The 22834-nt window shown below is 35.4% G+C and overlaps 2 protein-coding genes across 2 annotated transcripts in view; one reads left to right on the top strand and one right to left on the bottom strand.

The window, feature by feature from the left end:
• LOC121326231 (shootin-1-like) overlaps positions 1-4992 on the top strand; it is a 75975-nt gene extending 70983 nt beyond the window's left edge. The window contains 1 exon segment of the mRNA XM_041269457.1: positions 3386-4992. Within this exon segment, the coding sequence (XP_041125391.1) occupies positions 3386-3572 (187 nt within the window). The 3' untranslated portion in view covers positions 3573-4992.
• Positions 4993-5032: 40 nt separating this feature from the next.
• eno4 (enolase 4) lies at positions 5033-20738 on the bottom strand. Its single transcript, XM_041269206.1, has 13 exons — positions 20457-20738; positions 20082-20210; positions 17982-18178; positions 17713-17867; positions 16069-16238; positions 14802-14933; positions 12166-12234; positions 10207-10371; positions 9406-9531; positions 8473-8668; positions 7933-8000; positions 6132-6249; positions 5033-5441 (listed from the first exon to the last, which is right to left on the bottom strand). The coding sequence occupies exons 1-13, from the start codon at positions 20631-20633 to the stop codon at positions 5371-5373; spliced, it is 1773 nt and encodes a 590-aa protein (XP_041125140.1). The 5' UTR covers positions 20634-20738; the 3' UTR covers positions 5033-5370.
• Positions 20739-22834: the final 2096 nt, after the last annotated feature.

The raw sequence follows: 22834 nt of genomic DNA, 5'->3' as shown, positions 1-22834 counted from the left end.
ACAAAAGTCCTTATCATAATGTAAAAGCCAGTCAACCCAAGGGAGGAGTTTGTTTTTTCAATACAAATAGGCATCCCTTTTGTGACAGGTTAATACCATCTTCACTGTATAAAAATGCATTTTCAAAATGATATTCCATTTGGTGCCTAATGTTATAGGAACACACATCCATACATGGCAATTGTTCCATTATCATATTTATTTTCAGTCCTTTTCCTATCTGATAAAGGTCCTTTAGGGACCTAAAATTCCTTTAGGGAATATAGAAGACACCAGGAAAACACTCTCCAGACCTCTCATCTCCGCACTGAATTTATTTTACAGCAATGTGCCCTTGACAATGCGTCTGTATATTGGGGCCAATTAGGGGAACAATGTTTTTTTGAGAAGTGAGGTTTTCAGTAAAACGCATATACATAGCAATTGTTTAGTCATCCTATTTCTTTTTAGAGGAGTGGCATATAACATTGATATTAAATAGTACATACATGTAAAATACGTCACTAACTGTTTAATTAATTAACTGAAGGTTAACTCATTTTGATAAAGCAGTAAAGCTGCCCCCTGCAGCAGTTAATCATACAGCAGTATGTGTCTTTTTTTGTTTTATCAAACCTTGCATCTCAAATGACAGATATCTGGCCTGGTAGTTGTTAAGGTTTGTCAGGTATAGTGAAACTATGTGCTCCACCATACCTATCAGCAAGCAGTGAAATAGTTTTCATTATTATGTGGATGTACTAAAAGAAACATGTAAAATGGTTCCAGACTTCTTTTTAACACTTACTACGCTTACTAAGTAATTGTTAAAATATTACAAATCTAACGCAACGCCAGACACTCACTCAGCATTTCAGGTCATTAGCGGACAGTAAAGGCTCACTAGTGTAAACAAAAATGCCGCCTTACTTTTCTAATGCATTAGTCCGCCACAACAAAAATCGAGATTACAAATTCCTGTGAAATTAGAGGCCAGTGAAAACAACAATTTTTGCATTTACTAGTACTGGCCTTTTTATATAAATTTATTTGTATTTCAGAGCAGCTGGGATACCATCAGGGATCATAATGGAAACTTTGGAATAATCAGCAATTAGGAAGTACCTACAGACGACCGTTGAGTTCCACAGGAAACACTTCATTCACTGGATTTGTTAGGCATTTCATTTATTTTCAAAACATCGTAATTGCCTAGCAGGGTGCCATTTCTCTGAGCACTGGAGTGGCCTACTTGTTTGCACCCTCATGAATCACCCCACACAGGCATTGCTTTGTAGTTCTAGATCCCCTCCACTTTCAGCACTGAACCAGCAGGTTGTAATAGAAGGGGACAATACAGTTCCAGGACCAAAGGGTTAGGAAACAGGTGCTGGCAAGCTATCCACCATATAAATACTGATCCTTTAACTGATATGGTGGTCGTTTAGCCGTGTTTAATTTTAAAAACAATTAATTTAACAAAAGTTATGAGTTCAAACCCCATCTTAATTAATTGTCTCTCTTTGTTTAGGCCTGTTTAAACAATGCTAATGTATGTGCAATTTTAAGTATTAAACTGTGGGTTTAAGTATGAAACAGTACACACACATATGGAGGATCCTTGTTCATCTTTAGATTAACAATTTGTATTAAATCAGCAGTTTATTGGATTTGACCTAGGTACAATCTGAAAGGTCTAGAGGAGTCTATAATACATTAGGAGAAGTGAGAATTCAAGGCGGTTATTGCTGTCACCATGTCTAACAGATAGATGAACATGACCACTAATCAAGGGTCCATATTTTGAAAGAGAATCAATAAAAATTTTAACATTTGCATTTTAATCTGCAGGATTAATTTTTCTCTGATTTTACAAAACAAAATGCTAAAATGCATGTTAGATTCCCCTTCTCCCATCCCTTTATAATTAAGTTGTCCTAAAATAGTTATTCTTCCTATACAACAGTTAAAATGTGTAGATATCGTCTGCTGATTTTATTTAACGTTTTGAAGAGTTATATTTATAAAAAGGGAAAATAACATAATTAAGTCGAATGTGTTCCCATTTTAGCTAGTTCAAATTTAGCTGAGTGAATGTGTGAAAGAGAACAATCTAAACTGAACAAATAATAATTCTCTGACGCCGTTATCTCAGCTGGAATATAATTTAGATAGATATACGTGAAGGTTACTCCTTTGTCTGATCAGGAGGATGGAAAAGTTCCAAAGGCTCCTGGGGTAAACATTTTCTTTTGGGCTCCTCAGGTTTTTTTTTTTTTTTAGGGAAAGAACTGCATTGAAGGTGCTGCCTAATCTGATGATCTTCTACAATTAAAGGATTTTCTCCCCATTCCACTGTGGTAATCTAAGCACAGCTGAATTATCCCACGACACTGCAGGAGCCAGCTCAGACACAGCGAGACACAATGAGCAAGGATTGCACTGTATGCTTTGACATGGGCAATTAACCTTCAAGCACTGAGTTATTAGAACAAGCAAAGTGCTCTAATAAAAAAATAAGACATTTCTGAAATCTTTTAAGCCATACATGATATAGAAACACTCAGTGGTTTACTAATATAAGCATCTTTCAAATATTTCTGGTCGATATTATATTACATTAGAAAAAAGCTTAAATGGTGACAAGCAGACATGATTTCATCAGGAGTTTACTACAACTACATTGTGGTAATGTACTTTATATCAGGAATGTATCAGTACTGTCCTATAACTTACTTACACTACATGCAAACCTTATAAATTAAAATGAAGTGAATTAACCAGAGTGTGATAAGCAAGTAAGCAAATTTGCTTAAATAAGCAAATAATTGCCCCTGACATTAACAAAGAGACTGTTTTGAAAGACCTAGATGGTGTTGCACACCAAACCCAGTGAGTTTGATGCAGTGTAACTTCTGTGACTGTGCTTTGCATAATCTTACATATTTAGCTGAGATAAGCACAAAGCAGTTAATTTCAAGTGCATTTCAAAGGGAAAGAGACAAAACACATTCTAAATAAACTGCTGTTTGCTTCTTGATTGCATCATAATGGCAATTAAAATAGTTTAAGTAACAGTGGTGAGATATGGGAATGTGACATCAATTATCAACAGAGATCCCAAGAAAGAGCATGGGTGGGTTATTGAAATTTTAGATTACTTCATGGGGGCTTTAAGAGATTAGCAAATCTGCAATTTTGTAGCAACCCTAACCATCACAATTCCAAATGCCTCCATCACTGATTGAGTAAAAATCGGTTTGCTTCTTATACAACACCGTATACTATATGCATAATCAGGGATCTGATGTATTTTTTTTTTTTTTTTTTTTCTCACAAGTTGAACATTGCTAATAACAACTGGAAGTTAATTTCAGCCAATGTCTTTTTCTAAAATTGTTTTTAGTGCAGAAAACAATTCCAGTGAGGGAGGACCATCGACCACAGACGAAAGACCTGCCAATGAATCTCAAGAGAAAGACAACCATGCTTGTGACAAGATCGCCAGCGTTATGAAAAGAAACCAGGAAAGTTACAAGAACAACCCCCTCCTTGAGGGACCTGCAGAATCAAGCAGCAGCAGCAGCTGCTGATCTTCATAAAAATGATGCATTCTTGATAGTGTGTATGTATTTACACAATGCAAGAGGCAGTCAAATGGATGGGATTATTGCCTAGCTGACAATCTGTATGTGGTTTCTTGAGTTTCCATTTAATTGTTTGAACTGATGCATTTTACAGTAGTTGTCAAGTAAACAGTATTGTTTAACACAAGGGTTAATACCTGACCTGAACCCAAGTGATCTCAGATTGTTGTTTTTAAAATGATCTAACATCGTGTTGTTCTGCAATAAGAGAGAATAAATTTGCAACAAAAAAAAACATTTTACTATAATTGGAAAACAAAGGGAGTCAGTTTGTTATATTTAGTATTTCCATATTTTATCTTTTTAAATCGGTTGTGATTGAATTAATCTGAAAAGATGTTACAATGAATATATCAAATAACATGTAATGCAATTATTGTAGCCTAATTTAGTCTGTATGGTGGCATAAGGAGATTGTATGTATCATCTTTAGTAAATATTTAAACAATGAGTTGCATGAGTAAAAGTTAGTTGTAAGATTTGAAATTAACAATGAGAAAGTTTAATAAACATTACTAAAGCTCTAGATTCACGATATACTTGCTATAACTGTAATGCCCCCAGTGTGTCTCCAGGCACAAAAAGTCATTAGTCATTTAGTTGTGTACAAAGGTAAGTGCTGCTAACTACATTCTCACAAGTAAAGAAAGTCAGCAAAGCAAAACACTGGCGCTGGAACACAGTTGTATTTGTTTTCTGTCTGTTTAAATTACTATAAAGAACTGGTTAACAATTGATTGTTAATTGGGTAAAAAGCAACAGTGCAAATCTATTCAAGCCATTGTAATTTGTCTTGATTCTTTTGTAGTCCTCTGTATCACAAAATTGCTCTATACAACTTGCGGTGCTACACTATAACAAGAAATATTGGGAAATGTACAGAAAGTAATGATATGTAATTAAATATGCACTGTATTTGTCATGCAATCAAGTCTTTGGAATACAGTAAAAAAAAATAATCAAAGTACTTTTGTCATGTTTTGTTTTTGTCCGTTAATCGTTCTTTAAGTTTTTTTTTTATTTTTATAATAAGTTCCTTTGTTATTTCATGATTTTGTGATTAGATTGTGTTACAATAACTGTACTGTACTATACTTTGTAAGGATCATCCCTAATTCACTACCCTCAATATTTTTTAAGCGTCAGATAGTGAATGAACAGTGGACCTTAGACAATAGGTGGTCGACTCCAAAGGGACATTTAATCTTTTCAGATCTAGGAGCAAAAAATGTCAGCACTACCTTGTCAAAGTATTCCAAACTGCAGCTTTTATGACAGCATACAAGTCTTTAACACTTTTAAATGTTGTTGTTATTTTGTTTTTGATTTGCTTTTTTTTGTTTTTTTAATGCCACAAGTCTATAGAGGCCTATTTTTTATTTGTTATTGTTATTATTTGTTCAGCTATTTTTTAAACTATATTTCTTTGTCAAAATCAGCCACAAAATATGTAAATAATACAGCATAATGAACAATAACTGGTGTATTTATCATTGATAAGTCACATTAACTGTGGTGGCTATGTTGTTTTAAACTCCTGGTATGATACATACATTTTCAATCTATATTAACATAAGCATGACAAGTATACAAAATACTGATGACACAGTAAGTCAGGAAATTCAAGTTTACAACAACTAAAATTATTTGATTTATATTTTAAAAAAATTAGCAAAAGTAAAAGACTAAAAAAAAGTTACAACTCTTTTTTTTTTCCCCCTGCACAAATACAATACTTGCTGAATTAAGCTTGGGATAGCGGATAATCTTCAGTCTCTTCAGTTAGAACAGGGAATTCATGTTTTTCTGCAGGCCCTGTAGACAACAATGTAGTGAATCAAATAGAGATAAAGGTGCACACAACATTGAACACTGTGCAAAGCTTTGTATATGTTTCCAGAACAGGGTTTCCTTTTATTCCTGGATAACACTAAAGTTTTTTGGCACGACTCTGTTTATCGTTCTGACCTCGCCTTTTGTTTGAGTGATTTCCGATTCCCCTTCGATAATTCTACTACAACAACAGATATGTTCTATTTGGCTTACAGCAGTGTTGAATTGAAATATATATAGATATATATACACACACACACACAACTACAGAGTTATCCAGAATAAAAAATATTAGGATAGTATTGAGTAAGTATGATTTGTTTTATAAAAATTGAAAACGTTTTTTATGGATGCCAATATATTTTTATTAAATTGTCTGAGGAATATTTTCATTGGTAGTTATGTTGCTCGACACAGGCTATTTGTAGAAAAAAGATGAACTTATTGTTTCGCAATGGTGCGATGCCCTTGTATTTTAGGTGCAATTTGGTTGCCAATTAACAGAACCAATGTACATTTTGCCAGATCCTTTCCTTATGATTCCTAACACAAAGTTTCTTTTATTAAGTCTTTAGAAATCCATTCTCCCCAGCTGAGCAATTTCTGTCACTCCTCCTTGCCCTTTGTCTCTTATGTTCTACCAGTTGAAAAGAAAGAAAAAAGAAGCCATACCCAGTGCTCCCTGCTGGTCCAATTCATCCTCTATAGAAAGCAGGCGGCAGTATTTAGTCACCCGCTCGCCACGACACAGACCTCCCAGTTTGATAAACCTGGCTCCCACTCCTACAGCCTGAAGGTATGAAAAGATGTCACTCTGGGATTTTATTATGATGGGAAAATACACAGCAAAATGTCATTGAAAATGCTCATGTTGAACAGGTGATGTGAAACAAAAAGAACTGAATATTACATATACAAAATCTCATGTGCTTTTTTTAAGTTCTAGTTACATTTTCAGCTTAAACTGCTAATTATCATTTCCTGTACTATAAATCAGCTATATGGTGTGGTCTCTTATGGGCCCAGTCTTTGCTGAACGAGTGACGCTGGCACAGAAAGTGTCAAGCAAAGTACAAAAAGATTTTCACTGCAACAACAAGGGGACTAGTGGTAATGTTGCTACTAATAAGTTAGTCGCTTTTAATGGGATCAGTATACAATACTGGAAAGAATTCCTGATGCAGGAACTATTGTAAAACTAATGGGTCAAAAAATGTAGTGCCTATAGAAAGTCTACACCCCCTTTCAAAATGTTCACCTTTTGTTGCCTTATAGCCTGGAATTAAAATGCATTGAAATGTTTTTTTTTTTTTTTTTTTTTTTATGTAGAAAATTAAAAATAAAAACTCAAATAGCTTGGTTGGATAAGTGTCCACCCCCCTTGTAATAGCAATCCTAAATAGCTCAGGTGTAACTAAACACACCAAGTTAAGTGGCCTGCACCTGTGTTAAATTGTAGTGATCCACATGATTTCAGGATAAATTCAAAAGTTCCTGTAGGTGCCCTCTGCTTGGTAATGCATTTCAAAGCAAAGACTCAACCATATGCACCAAGCTTTCAAAAGAACTCCGGGACAATGTTGTTGAAAGGCACAGATCCAGGGGATGGGTATAAATGAAACTAAAATTGAACTTTTTTACTTAAATGCAGAGCGTTATGTTTGGCGCAAACCCAAAACACCGCATCACCCAAAGAACACCATCCCTACTGTGAAGCATGGTGGTGGCAGCATCATGTTAGGGGGATGTTTCTCATCGGCAGGGACTGGGGCACTTGTCATGATAGAAGGGAAAATGAATGGAGCAAAGTACAGAGAAGTCCTTGAGGAAAACTGCTGCCCTCTGCAAGAAAGCTGAAACTGGGATGGTAGTTCAACTTTCAGCATGACAACCACCCAAAGCACACAGCTACACTGGAGTGGCTAAGGAACAAAAAGGTAAATGTCCTTGTGTGGCCCAGGTAGAGCCCCCGACCTAAATCCAATCAAAAATGTGTTGCATGACTTGAAGTTTGCTGTCCATCAGTGCTCTCCAAGGAAGTTGACAGAGCTTGAACAGTTTTGTAAAGAAGAATGGTCAAATATTGCTAAATCTAGGCATGCAAAACTGGTAGAGACCTACCCCAACAGACTCACAGCTGTAAATTCTGCCAAAGGTGCTTCTACCAAGTATTAACTCAGGGGGTGCAGACTTATCCAATTATGATCTTTCAGTTTTGTATTTTTAATATATATATTTTTTTTTCTCAATAAAAACTTTTTTCCACCTTAACAGTGTGGAGTATGGTGTGTAGGTAAGTGGGGAAAAAAAATCCTCATTTAAATGCATGAAACTCTGAGGCACTGACACAACAAAATGTGAAAAAAGTTCAAGGGGGTGTAGACTTTCTATAGGCACTGTATGGAAGATTCATATTTTACATTAAGTAATTGCTAGAAAGATCACTCGTAGGATTCTGGTGCACATTACTCACAAGATCTGTTAGGGAATCATCAGAAGATTCTCCGTCTGTAGTTCCAAACACAGTAATACGCTTCTGATCTGAAATAGATTATTCTTTAACTAGAGTTCTCAAAGATGTTTAGCGAGAAAATGCTGAAGTTATACAGGAGTACACACAACAAAAATGGCATGAGAATTGCAGATCCTCTGCTAGGCTCGATAACTTGGCACAGACAGGATGCTAACCTGTGTCCCTGACTCTGTGACTCATCCTGCACACCTAATGGTTATGTCTTTACCAGGTGAGCCATTCTGGGAACTCTACATGTCAAGCTGTGACTTTAACATTGCACAACCAGCAAGATCATATGCATCAACTCAGAGCAGTGTGTTCTCAATTTTGGTCTGCAGGTTTTTGTCCCCCAAGTACATGAAAAAGAAGCTGCCTGGGGAATTTGGATGCAGACCATTATGAAAAGAGGGATTCTCTATAATGTTCAGAGAACTTTCGGAAAAATCAAAAGTTTAAGTGCACAAGGATATTATACATTTAAAAAATCTGATCACTAACCTCTCATGCGTCTGTTGATTTCAATCATGTCTGAGACAGTTGTTTGATTGGTCTGCTTCAAGATTACACCACTGAACCCAGGCACAATCAGATCCTCCTTCACTAGAAGCGAACTGATCGGTTTTGAGGCCATTTCAGCAAGCAGATAACATTTGGAGCTCACACTAGTGTATAGCTTGTTCCACTGCTCTTTGTCCTGTTACAATCATGTAGACATATAGTTATGTTTGCATCAACCAACTTTAAAATTGTATTATCAGCCTATTTTTCCAAAAACTGCAGTAGCTTTATTAACAAGGGTAACCTTTCTAAAACAGAAACCTTATTTTAAATGGTTTTACTTTATTAATGGACTTGTTATTTATTATAATGCTGTAAATCCACAAAGGGGATCTGATTCAGAAATGAAAAAACAAGAGCTATCTCTGGCATATTTGGGGTCATCTGAATTCACAAATCATGCCACAAAGGCATGAGCTGTTTAAATACCTATACGTATATATGCATGCACATTTTCTTGATTGCTGTTAAAGAAACCAACTACACTCTAGAACAGTTTCTTGAATAACTATCAGTTTATTTAATCAAATAAATAATCAAACTAACTTTAAATAACTAATTAGTTAAAGCTTTGTGAATAGGGTGCATTATTACAGTATTAGGCATAGCTAGTGGTTAGTGTTTTTCATTCATTTACAGTTTGTAAAATTCCCTTTGTTACATAGTTGCGGGATATCTGATTCTGACTCAGAGTATTAATGTAAATGACATAAAATGCTTTTTATTTATGTAACATATTCAATTACCTGTAGTGTCAGTTTTATACAGCTGATATCAATGTTTAAGGTCCAAGTGGAGTGAAAAACAAATGTTAACATTAATGGGAAAAACAGCAGCTGATAACTTGGAAAAAGTGAAGTGTCATTGATTTACCTCTTTCCTCAAGGGATCTATCAGAGCAATAACTGCTGGGTAGCGGCTTATTAAATCCACATACAGATCCACCATCTCATCAGGATTCTTCGGTGTTCCGGTCATCACTTCATATTTGCCTTTTTGCTGTTGCATAAAAAAAGCAGCAATAAAAAATAAAATCATCACCCGTGGCACAATGAGTGCATTATGCCACTGTGCCAGCCCAACATACCTGTACCTGTCAAATATGCAGATCTAAAAAAAACAAAAAAAAAACAGCCTCAAACTAATTTACTTTTGTCAGCATACTGCCTCTCATCTATACCATGTGGGACTGCAGGTCTGCTGTGAAATTAAGCAAAGCGGTGATTCAGGCAGGGAACTCACTTTTAATCAGTCACTCAAATCAAGCTTATTAAGCACTGATAACCAGACAATTGTCAATCGAAATAGCAGTACCTTATAGCTAACGACGTAATTACTTGTCCAATGATCTACAGGGACAGGATTTAGCCACCTAAAGGTGTTTTAGAATATATAGACTAATATTTTTCAAACATTTTTAAAAGCATCAGGAAAATCAGGCAGAGATTTTCAGTCTGGCTTTAAAAATGTTGACTTTTACAGCACTCCCAGGTAAAGTTATGCCTAAAAGAAAAAAAAAAAAAATAGATTTGCTGTGTGGACAAAGCTGTCTCAAAGTTACTGTCAAGATGCTGTCGGTTTTCTATTTCATATTATATTATTATAAGCTGGTCAATTCCCCTTTATGGATATAGTAACTTTTACTGCATTATAATTGTACTGCTCTTTACTTACATAGTCCATTAGCTCATGTGCAGCACAGTTTATTGCTAAATGTAAATCTTCCCCGACTGTAAGTTCAAGAGTCTTGGAGGCTTCTTGAATGAGATCCAAAGGCTGCTCAAGTCGTTCAAATCCTATCACTAGTGCACCAAGATCAGACACTGTTTTCAGGATAGGCTGTAAATGGAATAGAAAAATGGAATATCATGAATGTAGGATAGATATATAGTTTAAAGTAGGTTCTCTTTAATTTCCTTTAATTTAAAGTTGAAGAATATATTGCACTTTACACTTGCGTACTACTTTATAAGCACTAAGGAATTTATTTTAATTGCCTAAACAATAACAGATCATAATACCTTAAATGTATAAATCTGTTTTTTGTTTTTTTAATTTAATTTGATTGCATTTTTATTATATGTATTGGTGTTAGTTTTCATTAGACATTCTAATTTGAGAGATTTGTTAGTACTTTCAGATCTACCCCCTACTGTTCATAGAACATTTCTTGATGGAATTACAAATGCGGTCATTGTGCCCAATGTAATTTTACATATAAATGCACTTCCTTTTGTCATCCATCGTCAATATATAATTAAATGTCAATGTGGCCTAATCTATGTGGGGAAAAACTACAAGATGCCTAAAAATTAGGATTAGCGAACACAGGAGTAGCATCCGTAGAAAAGAATTACAAAAAGTCTGTTGGCTGCACATCTCTTGAAAGAAAAACATAATATTGCATATCTTAAATATATTGAAATATTTTATAGGTATTGAACGTCTTCAGGTTCCTAGGATAGGGGGAGATTTAAATAGGATGGTACTGCCTAGAGAAACTTTTTGGATTCACTATTTACAAACATTGTCCCTGATAGTAGATTCCTCTCATTTGACTAAAATGATTCAGCTCTTTGTAAATATAACACTCTTGCTGGTTATTTAAAATGTAGAATATATGCAAAATAATTTCATGTATAGATTCTAGTATATTTGCACAGATAAATAGGGACGGGTCTGGTGGTTATTTATTTATTTATATACTGAGAAATATATTGCGATTAACACTTGCTGTTTTCTCTCAGGTCTTGATTATGATGTGATGTTGTTAATTATTTATGTGTAATGGGTTGATCTATCTATATATATATATATTGTTAATAGCTATCATTTTTGTATTCTTTATCATGATTATGTCTGTTATTTGTTATTTTTTGTGATGTCGATCTGATAAAGATACAGCTCATTCATTTCTAAAGAGAAAATAATGTTATGAAAATCATGAGATTTCTGAAATATTATATAACATTGATCTTTTATATATATGTTGTGAAGATTGTTCTTAATGAGACAAAGTATTATTAACAGTGTTGACTTGCCTTTGAAACAATGTAACAGGCAGTCTGATTTAAATTTCCTTTATCTGATATAATGTGTTTGCTCACCTGTATCTAATGGATGCCAATTAATGGTCTATTTAAGACAAGCTTGCTGCAACATTATCTCATAACCTGATGAAGATCTCTTGTAGATCGACACGTTGATTTTACCTGATGACATGATGTTTTTAAACTAAATAAAATATGTGGAGCTTCATAAGTGTGTGGGCATTCTATCTTTTTGCATGCTTGGACAAATTCATGCCCTGCACCTTTTTGATTAATGGATGTGTGTGTAAACACTTTTGATTTCTGAATCTATAAACTAGCAGGATTATCATAGGGTTAAAGACTTGCTGTATGTAGATCTGCCACCTTTTAGATAATTAAACTCATTTGGCAAAATGTTTGGATAAAGTTAACTTTCTGACTATGAACTATATTTAAAGCATGCTAATGCATATGCTATATAATGTTGTTTACTCATGTTATGAAAACTAGTAATAAAGTGCCAAATCTGTTTGGTTAGAGTTAAAGGCTTAAGCATTAATTAGTTCTAGTGGCAAACAATTTTACAATAATTTTTTCTTACCCCTGTTTTTGATGTTGTATCCATCAACTTTGTCACTTGTTTTTGAAGTTCTTGCAGTATGTTAAAACTCTGAGAAGTAGAATAGTAGTATTATTATTATTGCCTTAGCTATTACAAGCAATCGATGAAGAAAGCACTAGCAGAGGTACTTGCTAGTGCTTTCTTCATTGTGGAATGCATTAAGCACTGAGTCTAATAAAAGTTTAAGCAACATCACACAACAGTGGCTGGGTTTACATGCACATGAAAATTGACTCTACAGTCATGACTGTGTGACGTTGTCAAGGGAATACATCGTGGAACAGCAAAAGAACGTCCTTTGGTCAGCGCGACTTTAAGGGCAGGGTCAATCGCTTTCTCATGATAAAAATAGCTGTAAAAACTGTAAACCTCTCGTATAGCCTATTATTAATGTTTGTATAAATGTATGTAGCACAACTAACCAAACTTTTAGCTTCACATTATTATTATTAATTATTAATTATTATTATTATTATTAGTAGTAGTAGTAGTAGTAGTCGTAGTTGTCGTATTTTCTTTCTATAATTCTTTTAAGATGCCCCAGGAACAACAGAGCTCCACCTCTTCTTCCACCGCACAGAACTGGAATGAATTGTTAGCGTCAATTGGCATATTGTGCAGCAAGTAATGGATATAGCTACCAAACAACATAAAAGTACCTTATCACTTTAAATAAAGACTTTTGTTTGAATGTTGATAATATTACAAGACATCCACGTTTCATTATAATGTGTGTGTGTTTAGCGGATTCTGTGCTGGCACTTCTACCGCAGCTGCAGACCAGCAGTCACTGGCTTCTCTGAGCAGAGGCAGGGTATAGGGACTGGCAGATGTGTACAGGAACATTAGGATGCTCAGCCTGGTACTCCACCTATAGAACTGCCAGTTCTTGAATCTGCTTAGGAACCTTGTGTGTATTTTTACATATCCCACTGTTCTCAATCTTATAATCATGTAGGCCTATGGATCACCGTTTTTTATTGTATTGTAGTGCAACCCCCAGTGTTCCCACATTTTCCACATACATTCATAGACTACTTTAATTAAACAAAACTTTTAGATTTTATGCATATCTATTTTTTAAGTAGTAAAACTTGCACTTTGTAGAAGTTTTATTTTATATACTGTTATGCATGTATGTGTATGTGTGCGAGTCTGTGTGTTGGAAAGGAAACGAGATGTAATGCATTATAATTTGGAATGTGTGTGACAAAAGGCTAATTATTTTCTCTTGTTAGCTTGTTTAAATCTTTATGGCAATGCATGAAGCTCTCCTCACGATATTCAGAGTCGTTCTTTTCCTAATTACTAGGCAGATATGGACATTTAAATATCCCCTCCCCTAAATTACTATAAAATTGAGTAATCAGCATTGGTTCAGTTTACTTTTTTTCCTAAATCAGAACAGCACAGCAACACATTGTAAGAAAAGTACGGCAAAAGCATTGTGAGGAAAACTGTCATGACATGTCCATGTAAACGCTGTCATTGACATTTGTATGGCCTTTTTTCAATACCCTTGCTCTTCTGTGATGTTCAAAAATTTTCTAGAGGGGTTTGTGTTGTTTTTCCAATAAATACATATATGCAAATAAAATAAGAATGTATTTGAGCTCTATGTGCATGCTGTACCACAGCAAAACCTGCCTACCCCAAAAAGCAGAGCTGGATTGTATTGGAGCCTTCTACAACACCAGGGACTCCTCCTGGATTGCATTAGCCAATTCTATCAAGATATATGCATGCTGCAATCCAAGGGGATTCCCCAGCTGTGGCTTACCCCAGCAGGGTTTCGTTTGATCAAATGTACACCTAGGTACCATGGTGTTAAAAAAAATGTACTCACTCATTGGTATCATTACACTTCTTAACAGTTAACAGCTACAGAGTTTCAATGTACAGGGACACAAAAAGTATTCTACAACCCCTGCTGGTGGTAGAATACTTGTTGCCCATTTTACCCTTCCTCAAAAAGTAAAATCATCATCTCTTCAGTAAGCAAACCACCTCACAAGAGCAGTGCTAGCCCAAAACGTACATCTATTTTCTAGGAAGGAGGAATGACTTGGTGTGGGAACTTTATTACCCATTAGCCCCACTCAGCTGTTTTCTAAATATCTTGCTATCCATGAAAATTCAATTGTCTTTAATAGGCAAGACCTCCCACTAATGAAGTGAAATCACACATATTGTTTCTGCATTGGTGACATATAAAAGTGCACCAGTCACTCATAAGGTTGGAGATTATTAAGAGGAGTGAGAGAGATCGATAACGAAGGTAAACAATTGATACTCATGCTGGGGATAGACTAGCACGATACTTGTTTGTAGAGGTGTATTCGTTTTAGCCATCATGCCTTTTTGTTTGTTAAAGTGTTTTATTTCTGTTTATTGGGTTTATTTAATAAATATGCACCCAGCGCTTCACCTGTGTCTCTGTTTATTTCCTGGTCTGTGACGTCACCACCCAGCCACCTACGACACATGAACTGTTTTTTTTTTCTTTTAAAAATTCTAGGAAAGACCTTGATCAGCCTGTCATTGATGCCAAATGCATACTCATCAAAAAGCTTAGCAATCATGTGCACTCTGATGAGAATGCCAATATATTTTACCTGTCTATAGGTTAGCCCAGGTTTCGGGATCACAATCACTTCCTTCATTAGATTCAGTTTACCGGGTGATGATTTTCCACAAGACAGTAATGATATCATTGGTATGGGCATCTGAATGTCTTTCATAGTTTGCTAAAAGATAACAAACAATACAATACACAAATATATCATATTCACTTTGTGTGTACTGCTCCATATCACCATAATCTACATTTATATTATATCAGGTAACTAAAAAGGCTGTGACAAAAAGACTTGAAATATCCTATATATAGTGCTCCCCAGGGAACAGTTTGATGTGCCATTTCCTTGGGATATATTCAGAGAATGTAAGGATATGTGTAAATAGCCAGTTCCATATTCTACTATTATCTATTGTGTGTCATTGACTTTTTGCTTATTCAGGGCATTTACCTTCATAGAATTCTCAAAGTTTTTTGCAGCTTCATAAAAGACTTGTCACCGAGCACATTGACTTGGAAGTAAAATGTCTGAACCAACGTTAGTACAAAAAATATACCTGCTTACATAATCATAATCATAATCATCATAATAACAATAATAATAGCATATGGATCCCCAGAAGATGCAGGCATATTTAATAGTACTAGTGGTAGTGGTGTTTGCACAATTTAAAATGACCTGCCGCTTGGACTGCCTGTGGTTGAAAAAAGAAGGTATGTTAGGTCACTTGCATGTCTATTGTGGATACCCACAAAATAAAGACATGTTCCAATACATCAGGATTAGGAGCAGACCATTAAAATGACAGACAATTGTGGGAAAATATCTTGCCCTATCTGCACATAGCTCCAAAATGTAGCGTATATTGAACAAATGGCTTGTGAAGAAGTCCAAGTCTGCCACCATTAAACTCCATTTTGGCCCATTATCTGCATTGTCATGGCTATGATGTCCCTGTTGGTATGACTGTCTCATCAGCACTGAGAAAGCCATGTGTACTTCTGAAGTACCAAGTAACTTTTAAAATGGTAATGGAAATGATCCAGCAAAACAGCTAAGACACTGAAACAACTTTACAACCTGCATTGTCTTTTCATGACCGGTGCTTGATTCTCCAAGATGTCTTTACTACCCAAGAACCACATCATGGTTCAACCCAAATACGTAAATAAATAAACACAATAAACAAATAAATAAATAAATCACTACATCTAGGATACTTAAGCCATAATTAGATATCATTTAAATAATATTAAAATAATAAAAAATAATAAATAATATATAAAAATCCATAGATATTTACCTGTTGATGACTTATTGTGAAAATATGCTGGAAAAGGGGAATGCTGCTCAATTTGGCAGCAGCTTTGCAGACAGCCAGTGACACTGATCCAACTGCCATGCTACCTGGCAACACCAGCTCCTGTGGTTCAGCTGGGGGGATGGGCTTCTCTGGAGCACTAGTCTTTTTGCCTGGAAAAACACCAGCCCGTAAAAAAATATTGGTATGTTTACCTTAAAACACAATTACTGTACTTTGTAACATAATTTTCATTGTTAACCAGAGTCGGAAGCATGAATTACTAATGCGTTAAAACATAAATGAATTATATATTTTAAAATGACCTGAGGATAAAGGATGGAACATATTAGCTTATTTTAATGACAGAAACAGCAATGGATATGGTAATGTGATTGTAGCTAACAAAATAACTCTTCCAGGCTGAGTACTTCCATTCATTATATACGTAACTCTTTGTCCAGTTTTGAAAGAAATAAAGTATTTTTATTTTTAAAGCTGATATATGGTACTACAATTGGATAAAGAAATCTCTGTTTACAAACCAAGCTTTCACTTCCACTTGCTTGGTCATTTTACCAGGAGGGTGAAATTTTCCTCACCCCCAATGGCTTCTTTCCTGTCATTACCAGTTGCTTCCCCCACTGACTGACATACCTGAAGACAGAAAAAGGCTTGGGGTGCAAGTGAAAACAGATAACCTGAGAATAAGATGTAGAAACTGAGAGGTTCTTTTAACCTACATCTGAGCTATGACATGTTTCTTTCAAAACTGTACGAGACCTATTTAGCTAATGGAAATGCAAAAAAGGTAAGATTTATTAAATTACTTTAGCTACAATTACATTAAACTCCAATGAAGATATCGTTCTACAAGTATTATTTATGTTACTTAGTGTTGCTAGAAGGGGGTCAATGAATTGCCCCAGCAAGGTTAAAATACAGCCAGAGTGGCCGAATTGTGTTTCACTTCTGTTTCAATAAAGATTTATCTAAATCTATTATTTTTGTTGTATATTTTGAATATGTTAGAATAGTTAAGTTATAGTCACTATCTGCCTTTATCCTCCATTGATCAAAGAGCTGAATTATGTCAGTTGATATATGATTGGAATATAACCCCCAACCTGTGATTCATGACATAATTTACCTCAGGCTGCACTGACCTTTCTATTGTTCCGTTCTTAATTCTGCTTTCAGTCAATTAGCCATGATACAGAGTCACTAATTAGTTTTTATTCGTAACACAAGTGATGTAAACAATGAGTGCCGGTGGTATTTTTAATGTGCATTTCTGGAAAACTATTTTCTGTAGCATTATACTTGAAACTTGGTTAGGCAACCTGGCGTTAACATTGGTCCTAAGGGGAAAATAGCCTAGCTTTGACCTGATTTATTGATGTCATCCATGGGTTATACAGATCGACTTTTTCTCCTGTTCCAACAGGCACTTTTCAACAAACCCTGGAGGACATTGTCAAACCACATGCTATTTATCTCAGGCTGTCCAGCGAAGTCTTAAATACCATTTTTGTATTTTGTATGCACATTGTCAACAATCAGTTGACACAAATATTTAGAGTTTGCAGAAATCAAATTTTTGAAGTTTTTCACTCATCCTTTATAAATGTAAATCCCATGTCTGACCTTTGCCACTGGCCCGTTTATCTTTTTTATTTGCAGCAGCAGAAGGCTGAGGTGGAGGTTGTGGCTCAGGCTCCACAGCCACAGTCAGCTTTTGTTGTTTCCTTTCCTCCTCCATTCGCTCCTGCTTTGCTGCAACATGCACTTGAAAAAAATCACTGGAACAGAAAAACAAGAAATTCACATGGAATTGCACTTCAATGGACAGAATTTGTGTCTCAGAAATCTCTACCTTTCTCTCAAGTGCAAAAGATGAAAAGTTCAGAGTGTACCTTAGCAATGTATCTGCTTTTAACTGATCAGCTGGTTCATGCCCCTTCAATAATGCTGCCAGTGGCTCATTGATCCATTGTAAAGCTATTGAGACAGATTCCTTTCTCTTAGCGTCGTCCATTTCCCAAGCTTCGGGCAAAGCATAATAGGGTCCGGGTGGTTCACAGTGACTGGATATTGCTGCTGAGCAGATACTCTATAAACAGACAGAGAAAATGGTGTCACTGTTTCAGCCGTACAGGACACAACTGAGGGAGTGGGAAACAGATTGACTGAATTGATTTTGCATGGATTCATTGTGGAGTAATTGCCAGGTCATTCGACAAGGCACTGTATGTCCTTTACTGTTGAACAACAAGTTTGTCAGCAACATAAATCCCTGGCCTCCCTGTAAATACAAAACTAGCATCATGATGACCTACATCCAATGTATGCATGCCGAGGCCCCTCTATATTCTATATAACTTGTGCTAAAGATTGCCTATCTGATTTTAAATATATGAACTTATGTCTAAATATATGTAATAAAAAGTGTGATAAATGGACAGAGGCTAGGGTTAAAATAAAAAACGTTTAGAATTATGCAAAGTTATAGTAAGCAATGAAATTTCAGCACTTTTTGGTGGGATTACACCGTGTAACAATTTTTTTTTTTCTTGTATACTGTATTTACAGTATAATCATAAATCTCGAAAAACTACTCACTTCTAAATCTTTTGTAGTCATTTTTGTATTACTTTAGTATAAATACATGTTTATTTGGATTCATATGTTGTTTTTTTCTGGCTTTATGTGAACGAAAAGACACACATTTGCCCGGTTTCCCACTGGAAATAGTGATATTTTGAAATATCACTGTCCTGGTCACAAAAGCAAAGTCTGTGGGGAATAATAGCCATGTTCTATACTTTTGAGGCATAAGCAATTAGGAAATAACACTTACTACCCAGGAACAAAAATTGTGTTACATAGTGTTATCATCAAGTTTGATTCAAGTATAACTTTTCAAATCGAGACCTTTTGTTTTTGAAAAGCCTTATGATTTCCTTCCCATCCAGCTGCATGATTTAAAGTGAAGAATACAAGTTAATTTAAAAAAAAAAAAAGTTATCTCCTCTAACCTTGTGCCCCACTATCATACATGATTAAGAAATGCATGCTATAATCTAATCTTTGACTCTATTTCAGTTTGCACTGTTTATTACAATATACTGTACTTTTATGATGATCGATTTTATCTCTATATTGACCTATTTTATTTATGTATCTGTAGAATTTAACTGATTAATTGTTATTCGTTGTGTTTTGTAATGTTGATTTGTGTTTGATTGTTTTGTTTTGTACAGCGCCTTGAGACTACTAGGTGTGAAAGGCGCTATAATAAATTCAAGTTATTATTATTATTGCCATGGCTGAATAGTGACTGTAACTGTTCTGATTAGGTTTTCCATGACATAGTGCATCTTGGGCCAGGCACAGATTTGTATTGCACATTAAAAACATGTATATATACAGTATTGAAGAGCATAGAATTATCTATACGGACACCAAGATATTTAGAAAGCAAGCAGTCTTAGGGTTCTCCGTGCCACAGCTCCACAAACCCTACAGCACAAGTTGTTGATGAAATATTTACAATTTAAACTGATTGTAGCTTGCAAAAATAATTCCATAAGTCTTGCCAGTTGTGCGTTCCCATTGTCTATATTGGTATACGCATCTGGTACTACACTAGGTGGAAGAAATCTCTGTCTACAAACCATGCTTTCAGAGAGCATTGCACTTTTATCAGTCATTTCACCAGTGTCTCCATCCCTTCAACAGCTTTTTGTCTGTAATCAACCAATGCACTGCTCCCCTTAATGACTGACATGGTTTCAGCATAACATGCTTTGGACCCAAAAGACACACTGAGAATTAGGAAGTATAATTCATTTCCGAATTTATTTATTTATTTATTTATTTTTTACTTAATTGATGTAGTACTATATAATGCTATAACGTGTGTTTCTTTCCAAGCCTAGAGTTGAGTTTACTGTATCTGTGATGGAATATAAATGTACTGTACAGTAGACAAAGAATTGATATTGAACTAGTACCTTTTCAATGTTTTGAATTGTACACAGTACTTCCACTTGGACAGCGGGTTGGCCTTTCCCATCATACACTTCTTTTCCTACTAGATTGCTTATCCGTGGAGGTTTGGAAAAATTGGAAAAGTAGTTTGCCTAAAAAAATGAACAAAAAAAAGATTTAAAAAAACCAAATAAAAATAACCACAAAAAATACCGTACTTGGTATTAAAAAAAAAAAAACAACAACAACAAAAAAGAACTGCTGAATAAACCTAATAAATATTTTCAGTCTTGTCCAGTGCTTCTAGAAAAATGTCGGTATACTTTACAAAACCTGCAAAACGCAGTTGATAAAGTGACTAAATATTAAATAACAAAACAGATAGAGTTCTCGCATACCAAATACCCGTACACATCATCCGGTTTTTTGTAAAACATTGAATTCAGTACTTCTTCTATTTTCTGGGGCACTCCGTTCGTTCTGTAATATTCTGCAGCTCTCTGCTTCAGCTCATACAATTCCCAAACTTCTTTCGAAACATGGCTGTTACTGTTTAAAAAGCCACTGTATGACATGACTGAGCTGATATTGTTTCCCCTACACTTTCATAAATAATTTAATGGGGTTAACAACTTTAAACGTGTTAATCACCGGCGACATAACACAAATAAAAAGTTCCAACTGTATACACTTCCTGCGTCTGGTGGTTGCTGGGCAACGCGGAGACACTTGCGGCAACGCGAGATCCTGACAAAACCATGCTCCGCACAGTACCAGATTAAGTCAAGATTTTACTTTTTTGTCTAGTATGTACTTATTTGTTGTACAACATAATCAAAGAATGCGTATGGTAAACAAAAATGCAAGCATTCTCTAAGCATTTCCCCACATCAACCGTTCGTAAGGCACGCAGGATAATATAATAATAGGCCCTGCAATCATTGAAATGTTCTTTTAAAAAAGCATATGAAGCGATTCAGACTCAGAGTGTGTATATGTCTTGCCCTTTGTGAGTGAGGTGAAGGGATGTGGATTTTGAGTTTGTTGGAGCTGTCCAAGGTATTTATAGCGTGCACTAAGGAAGACAGCAGCAGGGATGGTAGGTGACGTAATCACATACAAAGACATAAGCCCGATATACGCTCCTTGCAAAGGAGCCGGCTCTTTTGTACAGCGGTATCGGCGCTATGCTTTAGTGCGAGAGGTCCTCGGGTTCGCACTCGCCTCGCCCTGTGTGATGCGCCTGCCTGCGTTAACCGAGATCGCTACAGTATTCACGCTTTCTCTGCCGGAAGGCACCTAGCATACACAAACGCTCTTCTGCTCGGTGTAGCCCTCAATCTGACAGAACTGTCTCTGCCAAATGCTTGTGCCTACAATCAAAATTTCGTTTCTCACTCCACATTTCATGACGTAGTGTAATAATACTTGGCAAAATACAGTAGCAGCCTAACACTTCATGTATTAATACTGTCGTGTTGGGCACAGTAGCCTCTTTGTTGTATAATATACACATGCCACTGCTGTAGGCCAGTCCTGCGAGGTGAGCTTTTAAAACGCATTTAATCCCTCATAACCGCAAGCAGTGACTCATGACGGGATGCTGGCAGGTTTCAAAGAATAAACTACTTGTCACTTGTGTCCTTAGATAAAACTGTTTGAGAAATCTAGACAAACTGGACTGTCAGTAAGGTTTGCCTTTTGATGGTGTAAGCAGCAGAGGCCAATACTGTTAGTGTAACATGGGAAACATGCGCTCAGTATTACCAATCCATCTCACAAAATAAAAACATGGTAATTAACATAGTAGGGCGATTATCTCTAAGGGTAAGCAGGTAATTAACATAGCAGGATGATTATCTCGAAGGGTAAGCATGCTTTTGAAAAGTTATGCCACTGCCTATACTGTATTAGAAAATCGCAAAGGCCTACGTCAAATATCTATATCTAACTGGTAAAACTGAAAAACGTGAGTTTTAATAATTATTTCAAATTGTTAAAAGAGAGTTTTTCGTGAAAAAGGACTGTTTTAGAAAATGATTTTGTTTATTTATACAACAGATATGACGTTGTTGTTATAACACTGTGTAACAAAATTATTATTATTTTTTTTGTTCCTGGGTAGTAAGTGTTATTTCCTAATTGCTTATGCCTCAAAAGTATAGAAAATGGCTATTATTCCCCACAAACTTTGCTTTTGTGACCAGGACAGTGATATTTCAAAATATCACTATTTCCAATGGGAAAATGGGCAAATGTGTGTCTTTTCATTCACATAAAGTCAGAAAAAAACAACATATGAATCCAAATTAACATGTATTTATACTAAAGTAATACAAAAATGACTACAAAAGATTTAGAAGTGAGTAGTTTTTCGAGATTTACAATTATACTGTATTTACGTAAATCTCGAAAAACTACACACTTCTAAATCTTTTGTAGTCATTTTTGTATTACTTTAGTATAAATACATGTTAATTTGGATTCAAATGTTGTTTTTTTCTGACTTTATGTGAATGAAAAGACACACATTTGCCCATTTTCCCATTGGAAATAGTGATATTTTGAAATATCACTGTCCTGGTCACAAAAGCAAAGTTTGTGGGGAATAATAGCCATTTTCTATACTTTTGAGGCATAAGCAATTAGGAAATAACACTTACTACCCAGGAACAAAAATTGTGTTACATAGTATAATTAGTCATCTTTTTGAGTGATGCTATAGCCTCGGATCAAAATGGATTGTACTTTAATGTAGGTTAGAATATGTGGATAA

Source organism: Polyodon spathula, chromosome 13, assembly GCF_017654505.1.
Source record: "Polyodon spathula isolate WHYD16114869_AA chromosome 13, ASM1765450v1, whole genome shotgun sequence".
NCBI classification, from domain to species: domain Eukaryota; kingdom Metazoa; phylum Chordata; class Actinopteri; order Acipenseriformes; family Polyodontidae; genus Polyodon; species Polyodon spathula.
The sequence above is the reverse complement of the archived record's forward strand: the minus strand, read 5'-3'. Positions and strand labels throughout refer to the sequence as shown.